Raw genomic sequence first — 27,611 nt, forward strand, 5'->3', positions numbered from 1 at the left:
GAGGGGGGGGGGGGGGGGGGGGGGTCATCGGTGAACTGAGTCTCACGCAGGCTGGCGCGAGCCCTCCTTTACCTCACGCGCTCGCATTCTTCGACACACGCGGCCGCATCCCGCGCCCCGAAACTCCGCGCGTCCCCCGGAGCAGAGCGACGAGGACAAGGACCCGGCGGGACGTCTGAGCCACCGAGTCCGCCGACAGGCGCCGAGTCCGCCGACAGCCACCGAGTCGTCCGCCGACAGGCACCGGAGCGGAGGCGAGAGACGCGCTCAGCTGCTCACCGCGCACAGACCGAGCAGGGACCATGGAGAGCGCAGCCAACGGCTCGGACCCGGACTACCGGAGCCAGCTCCCCGCTCTTTACAACAGCAGCGGCGGCGGCTTCTGTCGGAACTTCACCGACGGCACCAACACCACCAGCTTCGCGGAGACTGTGCGATGCGACGGGGGGAACCGCGGACTGGAGGACGACACCAACCCGGTTATCATCGCGATTGTTATCACCGCTCTCTACTCCATGGTGTGCGTGGTGGGGCTGGTTGGAAACGTGCTGGTTATGTACATCATAGTCAGGTAAGACAGCAAAGTGCTGCCCGGTGTGTGTGGAGGTGCTTTACCAGCTGTGCGGCGCGTAATTCGGCCTTTTAAATTCTATAAAACATTTTTTTAACATGAGAGTGAGCGGGGGGACTCATAACCTGTTGCTGTGTTAACCATGATGGACATACAGGTGTGTGTTCCTGAGTGTGTGTGTGTGTGTGTGTGTGTTTACGAGGCCGAGTGAGACCATGTGAATGCAGTGTTGACAGCGCTGCCAGCTCAGCTGCCGTTTGTGCGTAAAAATGCCTTCAACCTCGCAGCAAGTTGCTCCAGCGCGCAAAAAAAAAAAACAAAACAAAAAACAGCTGAGCGACCGGACGGCGAGGAAAGAAAGGCTGCTGCACGAAAACCCGCTTCCTATTTTACCCTGACGATATCCTCATCAACAGAGAAATAAGGCCAAAGCATCCCCCTGCTCTCTCTCTCTGTCTCTTCCCTCCACAATGCCAGAGTTTAACAGGTAAATCGCACTGATGTGACAAAATGCCTTTTACTCTCATGTGAGTCTGCTCAACAAAAACACGACGCAGCATGAAGCCCGTCAGATGCTGCCGCCTTCATACGCACATTGGCTTCAGCCTCCTCGGTTCCCTTGTATATGGCTGTGCTTGTTCAAGTCTCATGTAAATTAGATGAGTGACCTTAAACAGCTTTGGAAATGCTCTTAAACAAGTAGTTGGCACACAGCTGGTTTCCAACGTACTGATCTTCAGCATTACTGGTTTTACACAAAAGGTAAGTAGACTAGTGATCATTTTTCAGGCTCTTAAACTCATGGGAACATCATAAAAGACTTAAACTAGATGCTCCAATATGTGCCTTCCACTGCTCCCTCATCTAGGCCACTTTCATGCCGAGTCTGTTCCTTCAGCTAACACGTCGACATCTCATTAGTTAGTATTTCAAACTTTGTGTGAAACAAATGTCACATTCTCAAGATCTCATCACTGCAGGATCGTTCATTCCCTTTAATCACCCGTCACGAAAAGAAAGAATTAATAGCATGAGTGGAGCACAAATGAAACATTTCAAGCCCACTTGCTGCTTCTACAGTAAAGGTGACATTTCTGATGTTGCACTCATTTCACATACTAAAGACACTTTAAAGACCAATTTACTAAGGACTCTTGCAGGGGAAAATAACTCAGTATCAAATAGGTCTCATATAAGCTGGGTATTTCTCATTTTCATCACCATCATCACTATCAACCTTAACAAAACTGACACTCAATGATGGAATCTGTTGGGCTATAAATCCACTTTTGTGTTAACTTAAAACATAATTAAGCTGAAAATAACCCATTATGCTTATGATATCAGCCCTCTGAGGTGGATTCCACTGTGAGGCAGCATGATTTCATTTGTGGCCTTTAATTACACATAAAAACCTGACATTTATGTTGGTTAAATGCTCCCTGGCTGACGCTACATTCTCCCAAATGAGGCTCTTTCAGGTAATAAAAGGCTCTAGATTGGTGGAGAAGATAGGGAGAGAGAGAGAGCGAGAGAGAGAGAGAGAGAGAGAGAGTGGAGAAGGAAAATAAGGACAGAAGAGGTGAGACTTAGAAAAGAGCTGGACGTGAGTGGAGGGTTGAGGTGAGAAAGATTGATGGGGAGTAATGAGACGGTGAAGACGTGAGAAAAATGGAGATAAAAGTGAAGATGGTCAATCTTCATTTTTCCACCTTGTGATTATCCACTTCATTGGTGTGATGGAGTCAGTGAAGAGTGGCTGAGTGAAGGGTTTGCTGTACTGAGCTTGTCAGACAGGAGCATCACTTTATTTGAGAAATTAGAGAGTAAAATGGGGAGGACACTTCTTGATGTATCTATCTATTATCACTGTCATATATGATTCTGATTCTGATTATTGTTTCACCTATAGTTCACTCACCTCTCCGCTGTTTCCAGGGCAGATGAAGTATCAAGCAAATGCTCATTTGCCAGATTGCGCACATCATGCCCTTCAGACTGAGTGCTACCCAATATAGTTCTGTTCTGCTAAAGAATGGACACATCTGTACAGGATGTTTTCTGCATCCCTGCCAGATATTTTCTACCCCAAATTATTTTCAACAGATTTGGCCCCTGGCAATTCCGCAGCAACAAAATTAAACAGAAAAAGAAGGGAGAGCACCGGCCAAATGAGAGTTACATTACCTTTTGAGATATAAGTTAGGAACCAGCGTTGTTTTAATGAGGGGATCTGTGTCTGCAGCTGCCTGAGAGGCTTGGATCGTGTATTTTAAAGTAGTTTGTCTACAAAGAAGATAAAAGATGGTGAAGGGCATTACTTGAGCCTTAGCTCTCTCATCCTTGGGTGTATTATAAGAACAGATTTAGGATGGCCCCATGGTAATGAAATGGGCATCAGCCCTGATACTGACAGACAACCAGGAGTGTCTTTGTGACTGGGAAAAGTTTTGCAGATTTCTGCAACTTTTTGAGCTGAATTAATCTGACTTTAAGGGAATTAGGAGGAAGGTAAAGGAGTATCTCATTCGTCCAAGAACCACAATCCATCACGGTCATTAACATTCATCAGCCTTTTCGTCTTTCTCTCTATCGCTGCCTGTCTCTTGTTCTTTTCTCTCTCTGGTGGCAGATTGAGAGCGAACAGCCATTTAGCTAATGACACACAGTGGATATTTACTTGTAAATGGAAATGTAGTCTCGAACTCTCCATCCCCTCTTTACAGTCATGGCCTTGAATGCAATTTTGCTAGATTAAATAGAGACAGTAGTGGATGAAAGATGTTTTCCCCCTCACTGTCTGAGTAATGATAACCTTAAGGCCATAAACCCTTCCTCTTTATCTCTCCGTCCGTTTGCTCTCTCTTTGCCGCACGTCTGTTTGCTCCACACTTACATCCGCAAACTTCTCATGAGCAAACAAACACAACCAGAGACCTGCACGCTCAATCGGAAAAATCAATTGCGGTTGAACAGAAACCATTGGGTTCCACAAGGAGTATGCCACCAGTGCAGAGTGCTTGCTGTTACCATGGAAACACTGGGAGATGTGATGAGTGCAAAAATGACTCCACCAGCTCCCAGAACCCCTGCCTCCATCCCTCATCCAGCAAGGAGAGCTGTTGTAGCTGGTTGGTCGCATTCAGCAGCCGAGCGTTTCTAAAACTTTGGATGCTTTTGCACCAGTTGACCTGGATGCACTAAATGGCTGTAACATTGTTCTGCATGTCAGGGTACAATAAATGTGACTTTGTATCATTCTGTTGCTTCTTAAATTCTCTCTGACCCTGGTGTCTGATGTCAAAGTAGCTTCTAAACATCTGTGTCACTGCTGTTTATGTGAGAGTGTGAACCCTATGACATGAAAGATGATGTTATGATGAGAGTCACAAGACTAATGCCTAGACCCTCACTAATGGTTCTCTCTCATGGGTTTCTCATAGCTCCCGCTGCCTGACATAACAAACAGTGGGCTGAGCTTCAAACCACTAACCTACAGTCTTTTGATGCACTGATGAACTGACACCTGGCAGCCAGGTTAATGCTCACAGCATGAAAACCTTTTTGAAAATAATTTCTATTGCTCATAAAGATAAGTGTAATTGTGAATTTAAGGGATAGGCTCACATTCTTCAGGTCTAAAACAACAATGTACGCATATGTAAATTGAAAGGGTTATTGGTGGCTGCAACCGTTTCTCCTGTCCATTATGGCTGCTTCCGAAAGCGATTTGAATGAAAGTGATAGCGGATAAAAGCCACCGGCCTCATTTCGTGCATGAAATTACTCATAAAGTTCAACTGACGCTACTGTGACGCTTCAACGGCGTTAAACAAATCGAGTGAGTGTCCTTCTTTTTCGTCTTTCTTCCCTCAGTCAGAAAACACCAGGCAAGCAAAATGAGTGAAATGCTTCCTATAAACCACCTGATTTGTCGAACTTAGACCACACAAGCCTCATATTAGCTACAGCTGAACTATACAATTGTTACAGAGAACAAGGACTGCAGGTTTTGTCCCCTCTTTCTTACAGTGGAGACAATTAGGAAGGGATTTGTTTAAGGCCAGTATAGACAGGAGGAAATATTAAAGCAAAAAATAACCCTTTCAATGTACATGTGGGCATCTCGGTATTGTTTTATGATAGACTTGAAAAATGCGAAACTCTCCTTTAATTTCAGTGTCAGATGTATATGGATACAGACGGAGCCTTGTGGGTTTAAGTTCGTCCTTATTTGTGCTGGTTTTCTGAAAGTTAACAGATGAACCAGGAGCAGTGTAGCCAGTAGTTCAAGCGAGACACAACCATAGGACACTATGAAGAAATTTTAAAAAATGGCAGAACTTTTTGAGAAGAGGTCAAGCAATTATTCGTGAAAACAATTCTCTGTCTATGTCGTGATGTTGTTTTATGGCCTCACAGATCACTCTGAGTCTGAGCTGCTCTCTAGTGGATGTGTTGCCTAACACCCATGCCAATGTAAAGGTCACATGGAAGTATATGGGCAGTGATGGTTACAGCGTTTGAAGTATCTATTTTTGTACATAAAGGGAGCATGAATAAGGCCTAAAGAAAAAAATTTTTTTTTTTTAGAGACACTGCATTTTACAGACAATAATTATCAATTACAATTATAAATGGGTGAGTTGTGTGGGATGAAAGAGAATGGCTCCCCTCTCATTAACACAAATTAGTCACTGGACACACGTAATATATTTTAACCTAGAAAAAAATGCATACAAATCAGCCCTCAGGATCAATGACTTTATTTCAATTCCTCCCTTTGATGGTTGTGGATAGGTCCTGGTTATCTCGAGAGTCTAGAAACCTTTTATGTGTATTCATGAACATCCTCATGCATGATAGATGTGACTTCTGCTCATGTGGTTGTTCCCATGTGGAGGCTAGCTGAAACAATGTAGGATCTCGCAGCCAGAACATGGATTGTTTCAGGTCCTCACACGAGAGCTTTGAAGGTAAACTGACTGAACCAACAGCAGACGTTCGTGCCTCCGGCAGCCCAGAACCTCCTACCAGCCCAGAGTAACATCTGCCACTCAGCGTTGTTGCATTCCACTGTGGGTGTTTGTACGTTGTGCAGCACTTGGCACATCCATCTCTTACCTCTTCACAGCCTGTAAACATGTGAAAGTCTGCACTCTGACCTCAGTTTCATAACAGCTGCACAGCGCTGAACACATATTTATTATGTGCTATGGCCTTGATTGCTGTTAACCAATGGCAGGCGGACAGCTTGAGAACTGTCACTTGCCTGAGGATTTTATGCCGCAATTACTTTGTTTGCTTTGGAGTACTGACAACCTCACCTGGCCTTAAAAGAGTCAAGAAAAAATTATTCAGGCTCTAATCTTTGCCCTTGGCAACATTAAAACTATCAGCTGGTAATTAAGATTAATTGTTTGATGTGTTGTTTGTGCGTTAACCACAAAGCTGCCTGAATTTCAATGATCAAGATCACTATCAGTATGATGGAGTATGACAGCGAAACAGAGAAAAAAAGGGAATTCTGTATGCTGCTCTTACTGAATTTGTGTACCCGTGCACAACAGGGTGGTACACAGTCTAATTTATTGTGAGGGAGGCAATTATTAGTAGATAGTACAGAGAAGTAATGAGAGTGTCCTTCCTGTGTCTGTGAGTAATGACCTTCTTAACACCACTGGACATTGCTGGAGAATTAGAGCGCTGTCAGTCAGGATTTAACAGGAGGTGTTCTGTTGAACTCATCAAAACAAAGAATGACAGAAAGAAAAAAACACAATGAAATAGAGGGAAGGCTCACTCATGGCCACTTACGTAGGGTTGTAAAACCCTCAGAACTTGGCAGACCTTGACTGCGGAGACTGAAGAGATCTTTGGGAAAATAGAAAAGGTAATTTTTTGGAGGAATGTGGCGATAGTCACTGACAGCTGGAGAGGGAATGAAGGAATGATGATTAATTAAAGAGAAAGGGGCAAAAGAGAGATTTTGTATCCTTCTCTGCTTGATGATTGACGGGAACTCTTGGCTCTTTTGTCTATCTGTCACTTACAAAGTGACTCACCCAATAACCCTCATTCTGCTCTTTATGCTCTATGAAAGGTACTGTTAAACAAGTCTGTCTTCATCAAGGCTGGCATTTCAAAGTACTGTTAGATATTTGCTTTTAAGATCAATTTAAAGATTCCAGAAAGTCTTGCTGTCACAAGGCAACTCTTCCAAAGGATGTGTAAGCAACATAAACCAATGAGGTCAACTGAATACATCATCAGAATTGAAACGCAGTTTGAGAGCTGCCAAACCTTTTTCACTACTGTTTACAGCAGTTGTATTTAAAACAGGGGCTAAGGACACAGAGAGACCCTTTGCAGATCTTCAGTATATTAACAACAGTGTTCCTAAGCAACAAGATAATAAACTCTCGAGGTCCCTGTTTCCATTGCCAGTGACACTGAGGATCTGGGTTTGGCCTAAATTGGTTCCCTATTTCTTCTTTGTCATATTTCCGGAGATGGAAAACCATTTTAGGAATGAATCACAATGAAGTGGGCAACCATTGTCAAACCCATGACCAGAACACAATATAGTGGTTGTTGAATACATGCTGCGTGTGTGTGATTTATATTCATTGTGATCTAGATAATCCCAATTAGAGGCTCTTTGAAGAGTTTTGCAAACTAAATTCAAGCATCTCTTAACTAGGCCACGTTTGGACCGTTGTGGTGTCCTTAAATGATCATTTATGGGTCTTTATTTTTTGTTTTTTTTTAAAAACCCTACAAATAAGAAGTAAAACATCAACATCTCATGACATGAGGTAATTAGCTACTTGCGTAATGTAGGCAAACTATCAAACTGCTGCTGTGCTCAAGGTTGAGGGAAAATATGTGTGCTACAAAACAAAGCAACATTTAACAACAACACACACTGCAGGTTGCATTTGTAATGATTGCCTTGGCAATTACAGATTGGTGGTATGTTATGGAACACAAACAACTATGAATGGTTTTTTTCTTTAATTAAACTTTAAAGAAGGATCTACAGAAGCAGCAAGGGAAAAATGTGTTTGTGTGTGTCTGAGGTTTCTGGTCGTGTCCATGGATGATTTGTAGAAATTATCGGGCAGTTTTTATGACCTCTTTCATTAGCCTGTGTGCATGTGGTAGAAGAGGGATGTGTTGTATCTTCAGCAGTGACTGTGGATTATTTGCACATCTGCTCTGTCCACCCAAGAGTTTGTCTTTGTTTGTCCATGGATATTGATCTCCTTGAATCAATTTCAGTCAGGCCAATCAGGAGCGCTCCGATATGTCACCTCTCACTGCTGATGGATGTTTTTATTAAATGTTTCCATCAGTGAGATAGTGGTGGATCTGCAAAGGGTGCAGAGAGGAGGACCTTGGTGTGTCTTTTCTATTGTAAGGCAATAATTTATGTGTTCGGATGTGAAAAAGAAGCAGAATTGTACCTTTTGGAGGACAAAAGCTTTAACTCTGGTATTAACCTGTTCAGGTGCAATATGATGGCTTTCTTGCAAGTCAGTCTTTGTGCACTCTCCATTCGTACCTTGAAAAGTACAATTACTACCCCAAGTGAGAAAAATATGATAATGTTTAAACAGACAGATAAAATTGGGAAAAATAAAGAAAATCTGTGTATAAAGTAGAGGCACAGAACCCAGATGGTATGTGTGTTTTTAAGACCTAACCCGAGAACCTAATATATTTATGCTTCATTGATTTTGTTTTTGATGTTAGCTCACCATGCTAATGCAAGGCATTGGCTACACTCTGTCTCTTGCCCTTGAGAGAAAAAGTGAAAATAGAAAATAAATAAATAAATAATTATATTTAGAAAAAAACTAACCCAAATCTGACACAAACCCGAAGTTACACACAATAAAATGGCTTGAACCAGACCTAAGACCTGACAGTTTGTCATAGTGTCAATAGCTCATAATTATTTACATTTACCTTAATGACCTACCTACAGTATCTATTACCCACTATAAAAGCACTAGGGTAATGGAAATACAGGGCAGTGCAACTCATTTCTGTTCACTGCTTTGATGTGCTTAGCTCTGGTGATGAATGTTAGCCAAATCCGATAAACTACTCTTGAACCATATGCTGGTTGAACCTCCTCTGCTGCCATCCAGTCTTAGACTGAGTCTTCGGCCCCTCTTCCACTGGTCAAAATACCGCACTAACATCAGGCTTTTTTTGGCAATGGAAAAGGGTACACTCGACATTCACATCCAGGTCAAATGACTCTGCAGCATTTGACACAACACACCTGAGTGAACATGCTAATTTTCACCCCTTTTTCTGCTGTAACATCTTTCAGAGCACAAACACTGTAAACACACCTGTCACCACCCAGAATGGTGCTATTAAACTAGAAACACCGCAGCTACTCTGCACTCTGGGATGAAAGAGTGAATTGCACCCCTGAAATACATTTCAAAAACACACAACCACTGATCAAAGCGTCTCACACGGAGGCTTCAACACTTTTACAGGAGCACCAGTTTGTATGGCAGCAGCTCACTCTTCCTCTGCTGCGTCTTTGTGTTGTGTTGAATGCATGTGATGACATCACTCCTTTCAGTTCTGTTTGTCATTGGTCCAAACAAAAATCAATTTTGTCAGCACGTTTAACAGCATTTAAAAAACCCACTTATACCTGCTGATTTTGGTGTAAAAAAGATATTTGACAGCACTGTCAGCAGCCAGTCAGGAGAAAGGTTTTGTGACGAGCTGGGATTTTGTAACTGAACTATCATCAGGACGCATACTTTGTATTTCTCTGATTTTGTGGATGTGATGTGGTAACGTGACAGCCCTAGTTTGTCAGGACCTGTTGGTTTCAGATCAGAATCAGAAATCTATATGGATATATAACTGCTAACACCTTTTTTTCACTTTCATTATGGTGTTAAGACTCATTCTCCCCCTCAGATCTCACCCCTCCCTCAAAGAAGGCATCCTGAACAACCTGTGACAGCCAAAAGTGCAGGGAAAAAAACACGATCCATCACTGATTTCCCACACCTACATATTGGCAAGTGTCTTTGATGTGGCCAAACCAAAAAACATCACAGGTGGCTGAGATTGAAATGTGCTGATTTTGTTGGGAATGCATTTAAAACACTGATAATATATTAAGTGTTGAAACTGGGGGCCGTCAAGCATTGTAACACATTGAGACAAAAGGCATATGTACCAAGGCTGAAAAAGAAAGATTTCAGCTGATAGGCCGGGACAGTCTAATGATGGTTTTGAAAAAGAAAAACCCTCTCAAACATCTTGGATTGGATTAGCTAAATACATTGGGAAGTAGTCACTGATGTGAGCTCGCTAACAGTCGGTATGGACAACTGTCTGACGTCCTCGAAACACACTCAGCCAAGCTGTTTGTCTCTGACTTTTGGATTTGTAACTATACAACTTGTAGATTTATCCAAGTGTGAGTTATCTGTGTGTGTGTGTGTGTGTGTGTGTGTGTGTGTGTGTGTGTGTGTGTGTGTGTGTGTGTGTGTGTGTGTTTTACACGTGTATTTCAGTGTACATGTGATTCACAGCAGAAAATGTGAGTTGTCAAGTTGAATCTAGGCAGCTTCAGTCAGTATCGGTGAGGACTCATAGATCCACATGAGACACACACACACACACACACACACACACACATACACTTTCACATACACAATGTCATACACATGAATGCATAAAGGTCTTAGGCAAACATTTTTCGGATCTCTTTATCAGCTGAGACTGTCAGTTTTATCATTTGTCTGACATATATTTTGATTTCTGTTTGTCTCTCTGCTCTCTGTGTTATGGTTAAGGGTGAAGTAAAGCAGTGGAGACAGGGAAGTTTAACCTGGGGATGAGCCAAACCTGAAAAGACAGGATGTAGCAGAGAGGAGGAACTCATACACAACGCAATCCAAGATTAATGCAACCAGTTTTCAAAAGGAGGTTTCTATGACAACATTTTCAGTGATGATGAAAGGTTGAACGCATTCAATGAAAATGGCTGGTTCAGACGTGGATGTTTGATGTGTTTGATAACTGAAAATCCAAATATCTCTATGAATATTTGGGTTCAGTTCAATTTCTCTAAAATTGAACATCAGACTTTATAGTGAACCCATTACCAGTCACTCAACATGGTGCCTGAGGAACTTCTAATTCTTTGTAAATACTTGCTATGTGCTGTTTTCTACTTCATTTCTCTTTTCATTGAGGAGCCACTATTGTCAGATCAAGTTTAGTAGCATAGCTTAGTAAAAAACAGATGCCTAATTCTAGCATATGTTGTATGTGAATCATGCTGCAGGGGAAGTTTTGATACATTGTTTTGATTTTCTTTTGATCATCTGTCTTCCCAACATGAAGCTGCAATAAGCTATTTTTGGGTGGAAAGACTCCAAAAGAAATACATTTGCTAACATGTTAGCAAACAACGGCCAGCTTATTGTACAAGTAGAGCAACACTGGCATCTCTCTGGAGTGCACTTTCTGTCCACCTGTTGAATGTAATAACAGTGGGAAATATTTAAGGGGGACCAAGAACCTTTAAAGGAACTCAGAAACCTCCATCGCTCAGGAAAAAATTTACTTCCAGGCGTACAAACAGTCCTTGCTGTGGGGATAGTACTTTCTAAGCATTAAAGAGTTGTCAGGGTGGAGCTTGCTGACTGATTCAACACAGACATTTCTGCTGCTTTAACTTGTGTACACTTTAATTCACGTAATCTGAAAGTACTAGTATCAATGTTGAGAAGAGGGCTAGACATTTCGTGTTGTTTATTAACGATAAGAATGTGTCGTGTTGGCTTCTGGACAGAGCAAAAAACAGGGCGAGATAAAGAGGGAGATGTGTGAATGAGCTGAAAGCATGAGCAAACATGAGAGAGAGAAAGAGAGGCGATTTAGAGAACAAAGCGAGTGAACAAGAAAAATAAACCTTTATTTGCTGAAAGCTTCATGGTGGATTAGTACTGAAGCAATAAATAAATCTAACCTTTAAACATTCAGCGAATTGTCTCCTTTGAAGAGAGATGCTTGGAGGTTTTGGTCTCCTACCTCAGCATGTTTCTTTTTCAGTCATTAGTTACATCCACTCAAACACCAAAGCTGAACGTGGTAAACAGAAACAGGATGAGGTTGTCTGTTTCACATGCTGCTGTTGTCTTTTAATCCATTATCAGGGACTAATTTGCTTACTCAACAGCTTACTCAAAAAGTGATACAAGTGAAAAATGAATCCCCGACAACACTGTGGTGAAGGTTTGGTTAGGTTTCTGCACAAACACGACTTAATTAAGTTTAGGGAAAGACAGGAGTCTGGGTTAGAACAAAATAATCAGTTATGGTTGTGACAATGTAATTTGGGTTCAAATGATTAAGAAACAATCATGACCATGCTTTAAAAAAAAAAAAAATGTTGACGGACAGTTGGAAATTAAGCCGTCTCACAGTGAGATGTTTTGTTGAACCATCCATCCACTGGGATCTAATCCAAAGCTGAGCTGCAAATATGGGTACTTCGCAACCCTTTCACATAACTGCGGATCATTTGATTTAATGTTAATTTGAAACATACATTTTTAATATTACATTATTATATTTCTATTTCAAGCTGATGTGTTAGCCATTTGTAGCAACAAAAGGCTAACACAAAGTGTCATCATAATGCATTTAAAACACCTCGAAGCGTCTGAATAAGTGCTCTATGTCATATCATGGTCTGTCATAGCCACTGACAGTGTGGGTCCGTTTACCAGTGTTTAAGGCTACTGTATATTGGGATCTGTTGCTACTGCAGCTCATTCCCTGCCTGTGCAATGACTTCCATTTCTTGAAATGATTTCCAAGAGTTTAAAAAAACGGTAATTTGGGCTGTCTTCAGATCAGTTTGTACCACAAAGGAAATATAGTTTGCAAACACAATCAATGCTGATAAATCAGTCAATCCACAATCATGTAGACAGAAAAGAGAAGTCATTTATTTACTCTCTGTTATGGCAAAAGGCTTTCTTATTTATAGTATTTTATTTACAGTGCTGGCCAAAGGCTAACACATGAAACAAATACGTGTTATTATTTTGCTTTTCTCTTCTTTTCAGTTCCGTTTTTTCCTTTTATTGTTTTATCACAGCTATATTACTCTCAGGATCCCGTCATCATTCATCAAGGAAAATAATAAACCTAATGTCTGACCTTAACACTCTTAGGTGAATTTTAACATCTTCACATTCATTATGGCTCTGAGGACAGATCAAGCTCAGTATATGTTTAACAGTCAAGAGTTGCATTGCATAATTTATTGTGGGTTTTATTACCTTGACTATCAAATAAGGCATAAATTACTTAAGCTTTAAAGATGTACCCTTTAAGTAATTTGTACCTTTAGAATCACATTAAATTAAAGTTGAATTATCCTCGTGAGAGGAGAGAGCCTCAGCAGCTGCTGTTTTCAGCCTGGATTCACTGAAGGTAAAGCAGATAGCAAAGGTGACTTAGATTCACCTCTGCTGTGTAATGGACTCATCCATTGTCCATTCATATGCTTGGTATGTTTGAAAAACATCTTTTCACTAAAGGATGGCTCTTTTTTTAGGTAGCACAGTAAACTGTTGCTTGAAAGGAATATAAACAGCTAATCAGTCTCTGGATGGAGTATTTATTTGTGGGGCATTTTTAGCCACGACGGCAGCATCGCTCTACAGATTGCAATGTCTTTTTGTTGATCCACCACCACAACAAATGAAATATATCAACAACTATGGGATGGATTGCCATGAAACTGTATGTGTATAACACAATATATACAGAAAGACAGTACAAACTTGCCAACCGTCTTGACATCTTGCCATACTGTTTATAGCGTGGTGTCTGTTCGTTTAATATTTCTGGATGAATGAGGTCACTGTGGGTGAATCAATAAGCAGGACTGTTTTCTGGCAATATTGGATTTTATGTGATCATCAGTGTGTTGAAGTACCTAGATTTATCAGGGATTTAATCAGGTGAATCAGTCAAAATATTCCAGTCTGCTTTTTTCAATCTGTATTTACAGATTGTACATTGATATCAATGATATGGATACATATCAATATCTTGATGTACATTTCCATATACAGTGACAGAAAATTTTAACGTAAATACCACATATAGGGAGTAATTGCACAGACAAATCTCAGTGTCCTTTCACTGCTCACCACAGAAACACATGCCCAGGAGTCAGACGTGCACACAGTCACACCCTGCGCACACTAATCCATCATGCTCTTCACAGTGTGCATGGACAGTGTTATTGGTCGGAGCCAGAGGCATACAGATGTCTGTTCGTCTGTTCACATGAGCAGCCTCTGTTTCTGCAACCAGGACCTAATGGTTTATCTGCACCCAGCAGCAGCCCATGAATCATACACGAGGCTACACATACACTGCCCAGCTTTACTGGCTAGTGATGAATTATGTTTAGCTTAAAAAAAAAAAAAAAAAAAAAATCAATCTGCTTCTGTTTCAAACAGATGACCACAAGTGTGTAGGTGTCATCTTCACATTTGTTTGAGTTTGGTGACTAGACTGTTGATTCACAACAGGCTTGTTCCAAATATATTGTACATACACAAAGCTCGCACTGGCATTTACGGTGCTTTAAATGTCCAGTTTGTTAGTGTTCCAAAATTATCAATCTGTAACATCAAAGGCAACAAAAACTAACAATGAGCAGGGCATTAACTGTTAAGTATAATAAATCCAAATTTTATTTTATTTTTACAGACTCACAAATGAATAGAATTTTTTTTTTTTCTCAATCGCTTTGCTTTTACATTTTATTGCAGTGCCACTGACTAAATTGCTCTTAAATGACTGAGGTTTATTGTTCGCTATTGAGATTTAAAAGTCTTTGTTATGGGCTGTGGCCAGTGAATTAAACAAGAGTGGAGCTGATAGTCACTGGCTGATGTTGAACCCATTAGACAGCAACGGCCAAAGGGAATGAAAAAATATATGAATACAGAAAAACAAACAACAAACAATCAAACAAATGTTCAACCAGACCTTTAAAACTTCACAACACATACTGTACATGCAATGTGTACTTTCTAACCTGTAGACAATGTAAAGTTTCACCGTCCACAGATAAACATTAAAACTCAGACATGTTCACTGTCAAAGATGTTCCATCACTTTATGTTCATTTTATCATATGTTATTATATTCATGCCCGCCTGGTCACGGATGTTGCCATGGTGATGCACAATCAAACACATGTGAAAACAGACAGTTATCAGCTAATTAACATTCAGGCACATTTGAAATGCTCCATGCCGTGTACTGTTTTCATTAATGGGGGACATGCTGTGTGGGCAGAATTTATTTTCTCCTCTGTCTGGTAATCCCATGTGTGTTCACATCAGTCACTGTCTCAGTGTTTCTTTAATCAAACCAGAAGGAAACAAGACTCAGACATAATTTGCAGCGAGAAATAATTGGGCCAATGTTCATCCTTTGTTACTGGACAGCTGGGGGCGAGGCTGGTTCATGGCAATTACACAGAGAGCACCTGTTACATTTATGGCAGAGAGTTTTTGTATCTGAGCGTGTATGTGAAGAGTGTTTATGGGTCAACCCTGTGAAGTATGAGAAAGTCTTATTTTCTGAGTGCAACACGTTCATGCTGTTCACATTTTCATTTTCATTCTTTTCTTTTGTTTTTTTAGCCATAGCGGCTTGGCTTTAGAAACAGCAGTGTTGGTCTTTCAGACTGAAATAATTTTACAACTATTGCAGAGATAGCCATGACATTTGTTGCAGATATCAGTGGTACCCAGAGGATGAATCTGAACCACTTTGGTCATTCCCTGACCTTTGCTCTGGCACCACCAACAGATCAAAGTTTTCATTTACCCTGTAAAAGAAACTGTAAAGATTCCTGAGGGTGTGGCTTGCTTGTGCTAAGTAGAGGCTACTTGATACTTAAATTAAGCTCTAAGTCTCTTACCCACTTTTGTCTTATCATCAGTGGTGGTTCTAGCTTGTATGATGCCCCCCACCGCCCAGGGGGGAATCAAACCACTAAATTGCACAAATGCTTCATCCCACAGATAATCACACTTATTACGGTGGATGTAATTATATTATCATAAAGAATGAGGGCGACTTCTTTAATTCTGTGTAAATGTATTTAGTAAATTTCCTTCTGATCAAGATTACAAGGGCAACAAATCCAATGATGTCATGGTTTAAAGGAACAATGTTGACTATCAGTTTCAAATAGAAAACCAGCAGCGGTCTCAAGTGTGAAAGTCCTGTGTTTTGTCAACCCAACCATCCACCACAACCTCCCCTTAGCGCAGACTCTGTCAGTCTATATACATCACCTAACTCTCTCCTTTGTTCCTGTACGGCTCCATGAGGTCACCTTGTTGTAATGAGTTGCTTGCACAGATGACCTATAGTGTTGTTTTTTTTAGGGGAGGAAAGTCTCCACAACTGCCTAAAAACAGGAAACCAGTTCTCCTTCAATAGAATAATGACCAATTAAAAAGCTGCTTCTGTGTTTTCTACATTTTGTACAGTTTCAGCAACAAATGGGGCTCATTAGGGAGCCAGGCTAGAGATTATGATAATTTTCTTCTCAATTTATCATACAGCGTATTTAGAAGGTTATTTGAGTCCTCACTCAGAGCTGGGGTAAAACCAGAGTGTTTTATCATAATCACAATTTTGCAAAAATGGCCATATTAAATCCTCTTGAATTTGTGTATATTATAGAATGATTATAGAATATTAAAACAACAAATCCTCCGTCCTAGTTTTTATGGAAATGTATTCAAATGAGAAAATGAACTCTACTGACACAGTTCTGCATCTGCATAGGTTTGGAAAGATTTGGGTGTTTGGTTCATGCATCCTAGAGGACAGCCACTGTCTCTCTCTCTTTAGACTTAAAGCACATGAGGACTTTGTAAAATCATCAATGTCTCTTCAGCATTGTCTCAGGGATAATTCACCATCATTACCAAAGCTGTTTTTACTCATTTAGGAAGAAATAAAAACAGATGAGAAGCCTATTAGAACTGCTTACCACCTGGGAAGCAGGTCTAATAGGCTGATGGAAGGCTATGAATTATACATGATTTCAATGAAAGGACTGTTTTGGATGATTTTAAGGTCCATTACTACACACTTATCTGCCGTCTCTGTGCTCCAGTCGTCCGGAAAAAAAACAAGTCCAGATAGTTTAGAGGCAGAGGGAACATTTTCTGTTGTCGAGCGTTGTTTATTCACAGAAGCAGCATAAAGACGATCCACTCTTTGCAAGTGATTACTTTTGTCTGCTCTTGCTTTGGCTTCACTGAGACTTCCTCTTCCTCTCAATAATAGGCTGAGGACAATTTGCTGTAAATGTTTTATTTGGTGTCTGTTTACTGACTTGAAATGCGGCAATGTGCTTATCTAACATGGAATGAAAACAGCTTTAATTTTCTGATCAGAAATGTATTCCCAAATGAGAAACCATTTGCAAGAGATCCTCTTTTTGAAAGACACTTTTCAAATGATTGTTGCTGTCATAAAAAAATGTTTTACACTTTGTTAAGTGTTAGCGTTTTTAATATCCTCAGTAAATGTCAATTTTGTATCTCAATGTTGTCAATTAATGTAACACAAAAGACATCCATGCTCATAATAGTGTTTTAAATTTGATGAAAATACCTGCTGGTGGGTGCCTCTTTTCAAGGAAACATCATCTTGTGTGCAGGCAACCCTAGCTCCCAGAAATTACATTAAAAAAATATTATATGACTAATTTGCAACAGCAAAAAAATTTTTTTGTAATTACATTTTTAATATATTTTTTTAACAGAACAAATCTTCAGTATTCAGTACCATCAACATATCTTTAATTTGTTCAGTATCATCAGCCTTTTTATAGTTATGTTTTGGCTTCCACAGCATTTGATGGAGCTGAGGGAGAGATCGGGGTCTGGGATAAATACTGGAAAAGTCAACACTTAATTGAAACGCTAAGACGTGTTTACTCAAGTGGCATTCAACCAAAACCTTTCCTTAACCAAAGTGCTTTTGTTGTCAAAACCCACTGGTCTTCTTTATGAAGGTTGTGTTACAACTTCACTACAACTTGCATGCCATAAAAAAAAACAAAAAAAAAAAAAAAAAATGAAACACTTTCTTTGCTCTAAAAAACACAAATACATACATTACATTTCCCTCAAAATGTAAAATGCATAAACACTAGTTTTTGTGCAACATAAGCATTTTTTGCACACAATATAACTTTTACTATTACTATTACTAGTACTATTACTACTATTACTATTCCAACAAGATTCCATGAGATCATGTGTAAAGTTCCCCTTAAAATGTGAATTTGCTTCTACTGTAGGCTACAAAGAAATCTAATCAATATAATGTAATCAGAACATGGTGACAGTGAATGATCCGTGTGACAAAACCTCAAGGGCGAAGAATAAATTAAAGCTGAAAAATCAATAAAACACCTCATTCAGTTAATTTAGATGAGGGGAGGCCATTCACCTCCATACAGTATCTTACATACGAGGGTCTCAGACTTACAACACACAGGAGAAATACAAGCTATCATGTGCAACCACGAGTTATCATCTGCAGACAGACTCAAAGTCAATAAGGGGATGTTGGAAATTACCTCCAGTTCCAGCACAGTCCTCAGTGTAGGGCGACGGCTTTTACTGTGTCTCGAGGTGTCCCCGTGCAAATAAAGCCTGAAATAACAAACACACTAAGCTGTCAGTGTTAAAGTTAATCAGAATTTAATGAACTAACTGTCTTCTCTGGTTGTTAAGAGGATTTGGGATTATTGAGGAGAGTGCTAGAACAAAATTACCTCGGCTGTAGACTGACAGTTTGGGTTTAATAAAGTGAAGACCGGTGGGTGCAATTTGTCATTGTCACTTTGTGGGTCCAGATTAATTAAATAACATTAAAGCAGGGATATGTCTAAGTAGGTGAAGTGGTAGATGAGAGGATGGATAGCAGTCTAACCTATGTCCATTAAATGTAAAGCTTTTTTACAATTAGGTTTTTGGGCAGATTGTTAAAATGAGATATAACATGTTGATTTGTGAGCTTTAGAGGTACAGGAAGAGACGTTTTGTCACCTTCTGAACAAGCTGTTTCTCTCTGTTTCCAGTCTTTATGCTATATGCTAAGTTAAATAGCTGATGGTTGTATCTTAGATAGTGAATGCGTCAGTGAAAAACTGACCATTTTTTAAGTACAGAATTATTAAGTGAAAGAAAGACTGAAGTTGCTTTAACAGGCAGATTCTTATAATTCCTGGGTAGCTTCATTATAGCTTCATTATCTGGGTTGATTAGTGCTTTACTGTGTAATGCCTCTCTGCGGAGCTCTATATCAGCTCATAGGCATATTGACCTCACTGGGGGACTGGTCATTAAAGAAAATCACTCTCACATTTCACACTATAAAACTCAAAAGCAGCTTGATTAAAAAGTGAGGCTTCACTCTGACCTGTCAAAGATCAAGATGTGGCCTCAAGCTGCAGGCTGAACTTTTCACTGCACTTTCATCCATAAATACATATCAACAGTATTTTTCACATTTTACCCCGTGATAACTCCACCATAAATATGTGTTCATGATAAGAGTAACTGGATTCTGATTGTTGTTTCTTAAATATGTCATTTGGATCTTTGGTCTTTGTGGGTTGTGACTTCCAAGACAAATCACTTTACATCTATTTGATGTGATCCAGCTTCACCCTCAGCAAACTCTAAACACGGTATATTTCTTTTCTGACAAGAGCTCTAAACAGTCGATCCATTTCAATCGTCTGTGTTGTATCCTCTTCTCTCTATGCTAATGGATCCTAGCTTTTTCCTCTGTGGTCTATAAACACTCCACTATCCTCCATACTCTTTGAACTACCTCTTATTCTTTGTTCAGTTTTCCACCATATTGATTGAGAGGACATTTTTGGTGGTATACTGTATAAAGGACCCACCTTGACATCCTGTGATGACTCTTCATTCAGATGATGAATTTAGGTGCTGAGAGGATTTCTTTGTTCTTTCAGAAAATATGGTGGAAACTGAGACTTTATGCACCATTAACTGAGTCTTTTTAGTCTTCTGTTGCAAGCCAGGTTGTGTCCCTTCATGTCTGGGGTTTAAGAAGCTGTGCCAAAGCCTGAATTGTAAACAAGCTGTTGGGAAATTACTTGTACAGAATGAAATAAAACAAAACCTCAAACTACTGAAAGAAATTGTGAAATGGTTTATATTTTATCAAACATTTGTGCAGGTAAATGTTCTGGCAAAATTTGCACTATATGCTCTGTAAACAGCCTGAGGAAAATCATTCCTTCCGGATATCTGTTAGAACTTTTAGGAGGACGAGGTTTCCTCTTGTGGGCAGCTCCTTAAACTCAGTCATTTGCACTGATTAAAAAAGAGGTTTGCTATTACAAAATGTGCCGCGAGCTGACACAGGGGATCTGAATTATTCACTACACACCAAAGATACTCTGTGCAGCTTATGTAGCCCCTACTGCTGCGATTGCACTTTTACAGCTATATGTTTAAACTTCTGCAAATGGCACTTGTGTCTTTATAGTTCTGTATATTTACGTTTGTCTGTAAAGGATTCATCTGTATTGCTATACTTTCTGGATCATTTCCTGATTGCTACAAGTACTGTTCCTGTGGTTCAGAGACCAAAAGGCAGCGTTAATTTACTGCATACTTTTGCACACTATGTGTGTTTGTAATTACGAAGATTTATTGATTGATATTTGCAGAGCAGTGCAGCAGGCATAGTTTGGAGTTTTTTGTTTTGTCTTTTTTTAGAAAGGAAGATACAGATCAATTTAAGTCAGAGAGGAGGTCTTTATCTAATGAATAATAATAATAATAATAATACAAGTAAGGATAGAAATAAATAACTTTGTCTTGCAGTATCCATTACCTTAACACATGTATACATAATCTAACTGTAACTTTAATTATAGATATATTTAAATATCCTTTAATTTCCATATTCGGCATAAAAAGTAGGAGAATTTTCTCAACTCATAAAGGAATATCTAATCCTTGAGTCTATCTGAACAATTTAGTTACAGTTAACGATATGAAAATGTGGTAAGAAGGCAAGGAAGATGATCTCATTCCATTTAAGCATACATTTTCCAGGAAGTGGTGTGTGTCTTCATATAACTTAATGACTTGAATCAGAGGAGACACACATATGTCTGTAAATGAGAACTAATCAGAGACTCTCATTTGAAGATTAAATGAAACATTTCAAAGTCATTGAATGAACTGAATCCACTCTTCTTTCCCCCTCTCTTTATAGCCAATCTGTGCCCAGACTTCTGTTGTCTCATAATAAATCCCTGCCCTCTGTGCAGATACACTAAGATGAAGACAGCCACCAACATCTACATCTTTAATCTTGCCCTGGCCGACGCCTTGGTCACCAGCACGCTACCGTTCCAAAGCGTCAACTACCTGATGGGGACCTGGCCGTTTGGGGACATACTGTGCAAGATGGTGATGTCCATCGACTACTACAACATGTTCACCTCTATCTTCACGCTCACCACCATGAGCATCGACCGCTACGTCGCTGTGTGCCACCCAGTCAAAGCGCTGGACTTCAGGACACCCCGCAATGCCAAGATTGTCAATGTCTGCAACTGGATTCTCTCCTCGGCCATCGGGTTGCCTGTTATGTTCATGGCCTCCACTGCTGTCACACGTAAGCATGAACACACATGTGTACCATTATTCCTGATAGCTGCTGAGTACAACTGTCCAAATACTCAAATCCCTTTGCTTTGCATGCATTAAGCAACAAACACACTTTATATCCTTTATGATAACTACAATAAATAGATACATCTATCTTTCCAGAAAATATCCTTGAAGCAAACCACAATTTGAAAAAACTGAACTACGATCATTCTGTGGGGGTCCTTTGTAGACGGTGAGCTCAGCAGTGGCAAGGGAACAAAATACAAACACAAACATGGAAGAAAACACATTCAACACATTCAGTGCTTTCTGGATTTAAAATGCCATTATGTACTCCAGCATGTTCCACAAAAGGAGCTGCACAAAAAGAGTTATTAAATGCTACTGTATATGCCTGAACTTGCATAACTGCACAGTATAGGAAGCACCTTCAAAGGCAGGCTTCTCTAACAGGGTGTCTCTGTTTAATTGTAGTGGTAATGGAGGGAAAACTGCCACTGATATTGCTGAAGTGTGATCACGCTTTGTTTGGAGGAGAAAGAGTAATGAGATGTTTTGGTGACACCATGAAGTTGTAACTCTGGGTCCTAGATGGGGTAAACATAGGCTGCACGAACACACCAGTTACATTTATAATAAGTACCCTTTTGTGCACAGTGGCATAACAGTGAAGCCTTGGGAGGCATTTTGCGCCTTTATTAGAGGTTCGAACAGTAAAGAGATGACAGGAAATGAGAGAGATGGGGAGCGACAGACAACAAATGGGCAGAGCTGAAACCGAGAATATTGCGATTCATGGTCGGCATCTTAAGCCCAAAGGCACCAAATGACCGACAGAAAAACATTTGCAACTAGCTGGTGAAGAAATTGGGCGGAGATATTTCTCTCAGGAGTGATTGGAGAGCTTGCAATGAGAGTGACTATTGCACTGAACACTCATCAGTTTGGACCGAAACACTAATGAGAAAATCAAGGAAAGAGGTGACAGATTACTTGCCAATGAAAATATACATTATTACCCCATCCCCCTAAATACTATTACTGTACAAGACTGCATTTGGTTGCTTTTTGCACAGATATACAAAAGCTAGTTAAGAGAAAATAGTTATTAAAAATGAAATTACTTGTGTGCATTTGTTTGTGTCTTTATTTACCTCTGATAATGTACAGCATATGTGCGTTTTTTTTACCCTGCACAGCCTCCAGTATTGTTGACTGCAAGCTGATTTTCCCCCACCCCTCCTGGTACTGGGACACCCTGCTGAAGATCTGCGTGTTCATCTTCGCCTTCATCATGCCGGTCCTCATCATCACCGTCTGCTACGGGCTCATGATCCTGCGGCTCAAGAGTGTGCGCATGCTGTCGGGCTCCCAGGTTAAGAAAAATCTCATTTTTCTTTTACAAACACAAGCCAAAATGTCTACATATAGTGAGTTATTTTCTACATTTGATGCCGAAGGCTTCTAATTAGATACAAATGGGAATTTTACAATGCAAGCATGATTAAGCAAATACAGCACGCTCATGTCTCTGCAGGGATAGCAATTAGGAAAAAAATCTTAAGCTTGAGGATGTCGCTCAGTTTTAATTAATTGCAGGAGAATGTGAAATGACCCAACAGCAGTACTTTACATTCAATATCTGAGAAACATTACCAAACACTGGCTGCGACACGTGTGCACATTCTAATGCAGACATGTACACAGTTACATGCAAATGGAAAATGAAAGTGGTTGTAGATTTTCAATTCCATTTTGCTTCCATCATCCTTCTTCTCCTCTCTCTGCCTCTTGGTTTTCTCCTCTTCACCTCTCCTCTCACCCCCCTCTAACCGCCTTCTACCCACCTTTCTCTCATCCTCTGTAATACATTCTCTAATTCATCTGGCCTTTTTCCTCCCTCCTCCACCTACGCTTTTCTTTCCTTCTCATATTTCTGACTCACCTCTCTCCTACTTCAATCATTGCTATCAGCCTCGTGCTCTCCTGCTTTTCTCTTTGTACTTCATCCTCCGACACTCATCGTGTTTCCCGAGCCACTAAAACACTTACTTCCTTCACACACAGGAGAAGGACAGGAACCTGCGTCGGATCACCCGCATGGTCCTGGTGGTGGTTGCCGTCTTCATCGTCTGCTGGACGCCCATTCACATCTTTGTCATCATCACAGCTCTGATCAAAATCCCCAGCTCCACGCTGCAGACTATCACCTGGCACTTCTGCATCGCCCTGGGCTACACCAACAGGTACACCCCTGGCAATAGCCTTTGGCAAACATATTCGCTGTAGCACTGAAACTATTTGTCCTAAACAGTCAAGTATAATAATTCAGATAAATGATTCCATAAGTAATGAATAAATTAAGCAATAAATAATGCTGACCATTTTCTGGTTTCCCAAATTCAGAATTTGCTTGATTTTCTGATGTTTACATTTTTCTTAAAGCAATAACTTAGTTAAATAAGAGCAATTGGTATGAACTTTTTGACAATTATTTTTATACAGTGACCTATAAGTTGACTTATAGTTTTTACAACCCTCATCATACTGAATATAAATGTGAAAATGATTTTGCTGAGTTTACACGTAATCTGATTTTCTAGTGTTCTAACCATGAGCTTGTTTTCACCCTCTGCAGTAGTCTGAACCCAGTTCTTTATGGCTACCTGGATGAGAACTTCAAGCGTTGTTTCCGTGAGTTCTGCACCCCGAGTCCCTCTGTGTTGGAGATGCAGAACTCGTCCCGAACCGGAGCCACTAGCCGCAAGCTCCCACAGCGCGAGCACAACAGTGGAAACACAGGAGAAAGGTCCAATCAACAGGTAGTCAGTGTCTGGTTGTAAACTTAAAGGAATACTTAAAGGAATACTTAAAAACTTAGAGATTTCGAGAGGTAAACGAGAAGATGGGTACCACTGTCTCAGTAGATGTGAAGCTACAGTCAGCAGCCAGTTAGCCTCTGGCGCACAACCCCCCCATAAAACGACAAATTGTTGTTTTTACACTGAGGTTCTTTTACAGATTAAACGAAGACTGTTTCCAAGTGTCCTGCTAAGCTAAGCTAACCAGCTGCTGCCTGTAGCTTTGTATTTACCATACAGACATAAGAGTAGTGTCGATTGTCTCGTCTAACCTCTGATTGTATTTTCCAAATTTACCACTTATTTGACTGGTTTTATATGGCTGTGGGCAGACAACCATGTCAAGGTACATATAAATACACTACATACAACATTCCATAACCTTTCACCTCTTGTAACTCCTCTCTCTGCAGGTATGACTAGCCTTGGAGGGGTCGTCGGTGGACTCTCGCTGTTGTGGCGGCGTTGCCAACGACGATCTCACCTCAGAGGTCACGCAGGTCACCACAGGGCTCTGACCACACACACACACACACACACACACACACACACAAACCAAATGTACACACAAACCAAATGTACACACAAACAATCCAGGACATAACTCAAATAGCACAGACCATTTTGATGACGTGTTGAAAGCTTAACTACAGTGCTGCATCAGGTCAGGCCATTCACCTTCTGGCCGTCCTAACTGTTACTAACTGCATGGCTGTGCAAGGCTTTTACTTATACTGAAACAGATGCAGACAATTATTACAATACCATGTCCTCCTAATTGAAGAAGCTGTTGCACTAAATTGTGCATTAAAGCTACTAAAACTTAATATTTGTATCTAGCTTTCATTGATATTATTATGACAATGTAGACCATATGGACAGAAAATGTACAGTAAGCACAGATTGATGTATAGACAGATGTATAAAAGCCACTTTCAAAAGCCACTAATATGACATGTTGTTCTGTTCCGTCTGCAGAGCTGCCTCATTGATCTAAGTCTCCTGTCCTGACCCCGATCTTATCGCTAATTATCTCGATCATAAAAAAAGAAAGAAAAACGGATCAATTAATTGTCTTATGTTTGCTGATTTCACATGCTGTCATGCCAGTCTGTCAAATTTCCTCCTCTTGTTTTCTTTTTCAATTGTTCACACATGTGAGAGCACAGTGTTAAGTGTAGGAGAGGTGGATTTATGGGGGTCAAGTGACTGATTTTGGGTTGTTAATCAAAGCTCAGAGGCTCAGTGGCTCTCTCACCACATGAAGACATTAGTGGACAGGAGGTGTTAGTCAAAGTCATTCACAGCACCAACTGTGCTTTTCATCCTGCTTCTGTATGGGCTCAGCGGGGGTTGATATCATCATACCTTATACCTTATTAACACTGTTCTCCACTGATTGATGTGCACAGCGCCATGCTGGCTTTGGCCACTGACAGTGTACAACTGTGCTCTCTCCTCTCAACTCACCTAACCCTTTGTTGTCATTTACTGCCCCCTCAGTCTTTACCCTTCCCTTCCCTTCCCTTCTCTTCTATTTTGTCTCTGTAAAGACATTTTCTAATCTGTTGCTGGACTTACTACCATTAAGCTGACATACAGTAGAGCACCGTATGTCCTCACTGCTGAATTTGACAATTTTGTGAATGTACAGAAGAGAAACCAGCTGCGCTTCTCACTCTGGATCCTTGTGCTGAACTGTGGATCCTTCAAACCAGCAAAGAAGACACATCAGCCTGATTGCATAGTGCACAGAGCGTGCTGTTGTGGCATATAGTAGAAAAATATTATACTACCAGTGTATGATTAACAGCAGCATGACAGCCAACCAGGTATGGGTTTAAATGGAGTCACACTCACAGATTGTACATCTGTTGTAATCTTTAGAATTACTTGTGCTTACGTGTTGTGCTGTATGCTGTACTTGCCAGTTGCCTTTTTAGTAGCTCGACTCGATATTCTGTGTACCAGTATTTTTTCTAAAGATCTGTAAAGATGATTGTATTGATCTCCCATGTAAAATACTGTAAGTATTGTGTTGCTTTTTTTATAAACATGACATCATGAAATTGTCAGATAATGATTTCCGATGATGATGGTGGACCAGCAAGTTATTGTGCTCCTTAATATAGATTTTGTCATATTGAATCTGCCTTGTTAACTGAAGACGTGTATATTAATCAGAAAACAATGTGTGTAAAACCTTAAATTGTGGATTTGAAAATGTATACAGAGTATAACTTTATGGACTGTTAATTTTTTTTTTTTTTGACCAAAAAAAAAAAACGATGTATAACGATGCCATGCTGTACATGCAGTCAGTCCATCTTTCGTATCACTGCTTTTAGTCTGTTTCAAAAGAATATAAGGTAGATTGTTATTCACCAGCTCAGAAATTACTTATCACAACAATAGCAGCTGGATTTGACTGTGGCTGGGGCGTCAGTGTGTCACGTGCTGTATTTCATACACAAAGTGTTTGTTGTGACTAAACATAAAGTATATTTTCATGTCACAAAGGACATCATGTGAACAAAGAAAAGTTGAGGAGCCAAATGTCACCTTTCATACTATCCAATACATTTTAGGGCAAGATTGAAAAGAAGGATTAAAATAAGTGGCACATATGTGACCATGTATAGCGTCAGGAGGTTCACGTGTTTTTTCTTTTGGTATATCAAGTACTTTGAGTTTTCCAGTGTTTGATTTTGTGTGCCTTTCAAGATACAAAAGTGCAGGGCATACTACCGGGACATGTCATTATCAACAGGAATTAAAACAAAATGCTTCATTATCTTCCCAGAGTTTGAAGCCTTAGGCTACATAGCTACCCGGTACAGCTATGGTAAGCCACAAGGTATGGTAAGCCAAGTCACTTCCTGCAGCACACACTGTCTAGCACAAAAGGTGACATTTGGCAGGAATATGTACTGTTAAATCACACTTTCAAGCTGGTAACACATATGTCACATATCATATGGAATATACTTCTGTGCACACACAGCCATTAACTCAGTTTTCTATCATTTGCTTGTTTACCTGACTGATGACTAATTATAAAAAATAACAATTTCTTGTCATGTAATGTACAGACAATAATTTCTAGGTTATGAATGACAAGCTGCAACAAAATAGGTACAATTTTGCTGTTCATCAGTGCACTGTCTATGGAATAAAATGCAATTCTAAATCTCACTGAATGTCTTTTTCTTGCATCTGAATAAAGTATCATCTGCACCGTGGACTGTCCTTTCTTCAAATATATTTGTATGTCCTCTAATCTCAACCTGAGACTCAACGCAGCTGGTTTTCCCTGTGCAATTAGATATGAGGAGTACAAATAACAAACAGTAATAATTAATTATGAGGAAATGTGGATTG

The 27,611-nt window shown here is 40.1% G+C and overlaps 1 protein-coding gene across 1 annotated transcript; it reads left to right on the forward strand.

The window, feature by feature from the left end:
- oprm1 (opioid receptor, mu 1) lies at positions 1-27,467 on the forward strand. The gene is made up of 6 exons (XM_071480213.1): positions 1-571; positions 21,024-21,373; positions 22,569-22,744; positions 23,437-23,615; positions 24,008-24,191; positions 24,644-27,467. Exons 1-6 carry the CDS (start codon positions 303-305, stop codon positions 24,647-24,649), a joined length of 1,164 nt encoding a protein of 387 aa, XP_071336314.1. The 5' UTR covers positions 1-302; the 3' UTR covers positions 24,650-27,467.
- The last annotated feature ends 144 nt before the right edge of the window (positions 27,468-27,611 follow it).

The sequence above is a fragment of the Trachinotus anak genome, unplaced genomic scaffold, assembly GCF_046630095.1.
Source record: "Trachinotus anak isolate AG129_WGS33_773 ecotype Australia unplaced genomic scaffold, CSIRO_AGI_Tana_v1 ptg000007l, whole genome shotgun sequence".
NCBI lineage: Eukaryota > Metazoa > Chordata > Actinopteri > Carangiformes > Carangidae > Trachinotus > Trachinotus anak.

Coding starts and splice junctions, on each gene's coding strand:
- oprm1 (XM_071480213.1), top strand. CDS start 303: ATGGAGAGCGCAGCCAACGGCTCGGACCCGGACTACCGGAGCCAGCTC. Junction 572..21,023: donor GTTATGTACATCATAGTCAG/GTAAGACAGCAA, acceptor CCCTCTGTGCAG/ATACACTAAGATGAAGACAG. Junction 21,374..22,568: donor GGCCTCCACTGCTGTCACAC/GTAAGCATGAAC, acceptor TACCCTGCACAG/CCTCCAGTATTGTTGACTGC.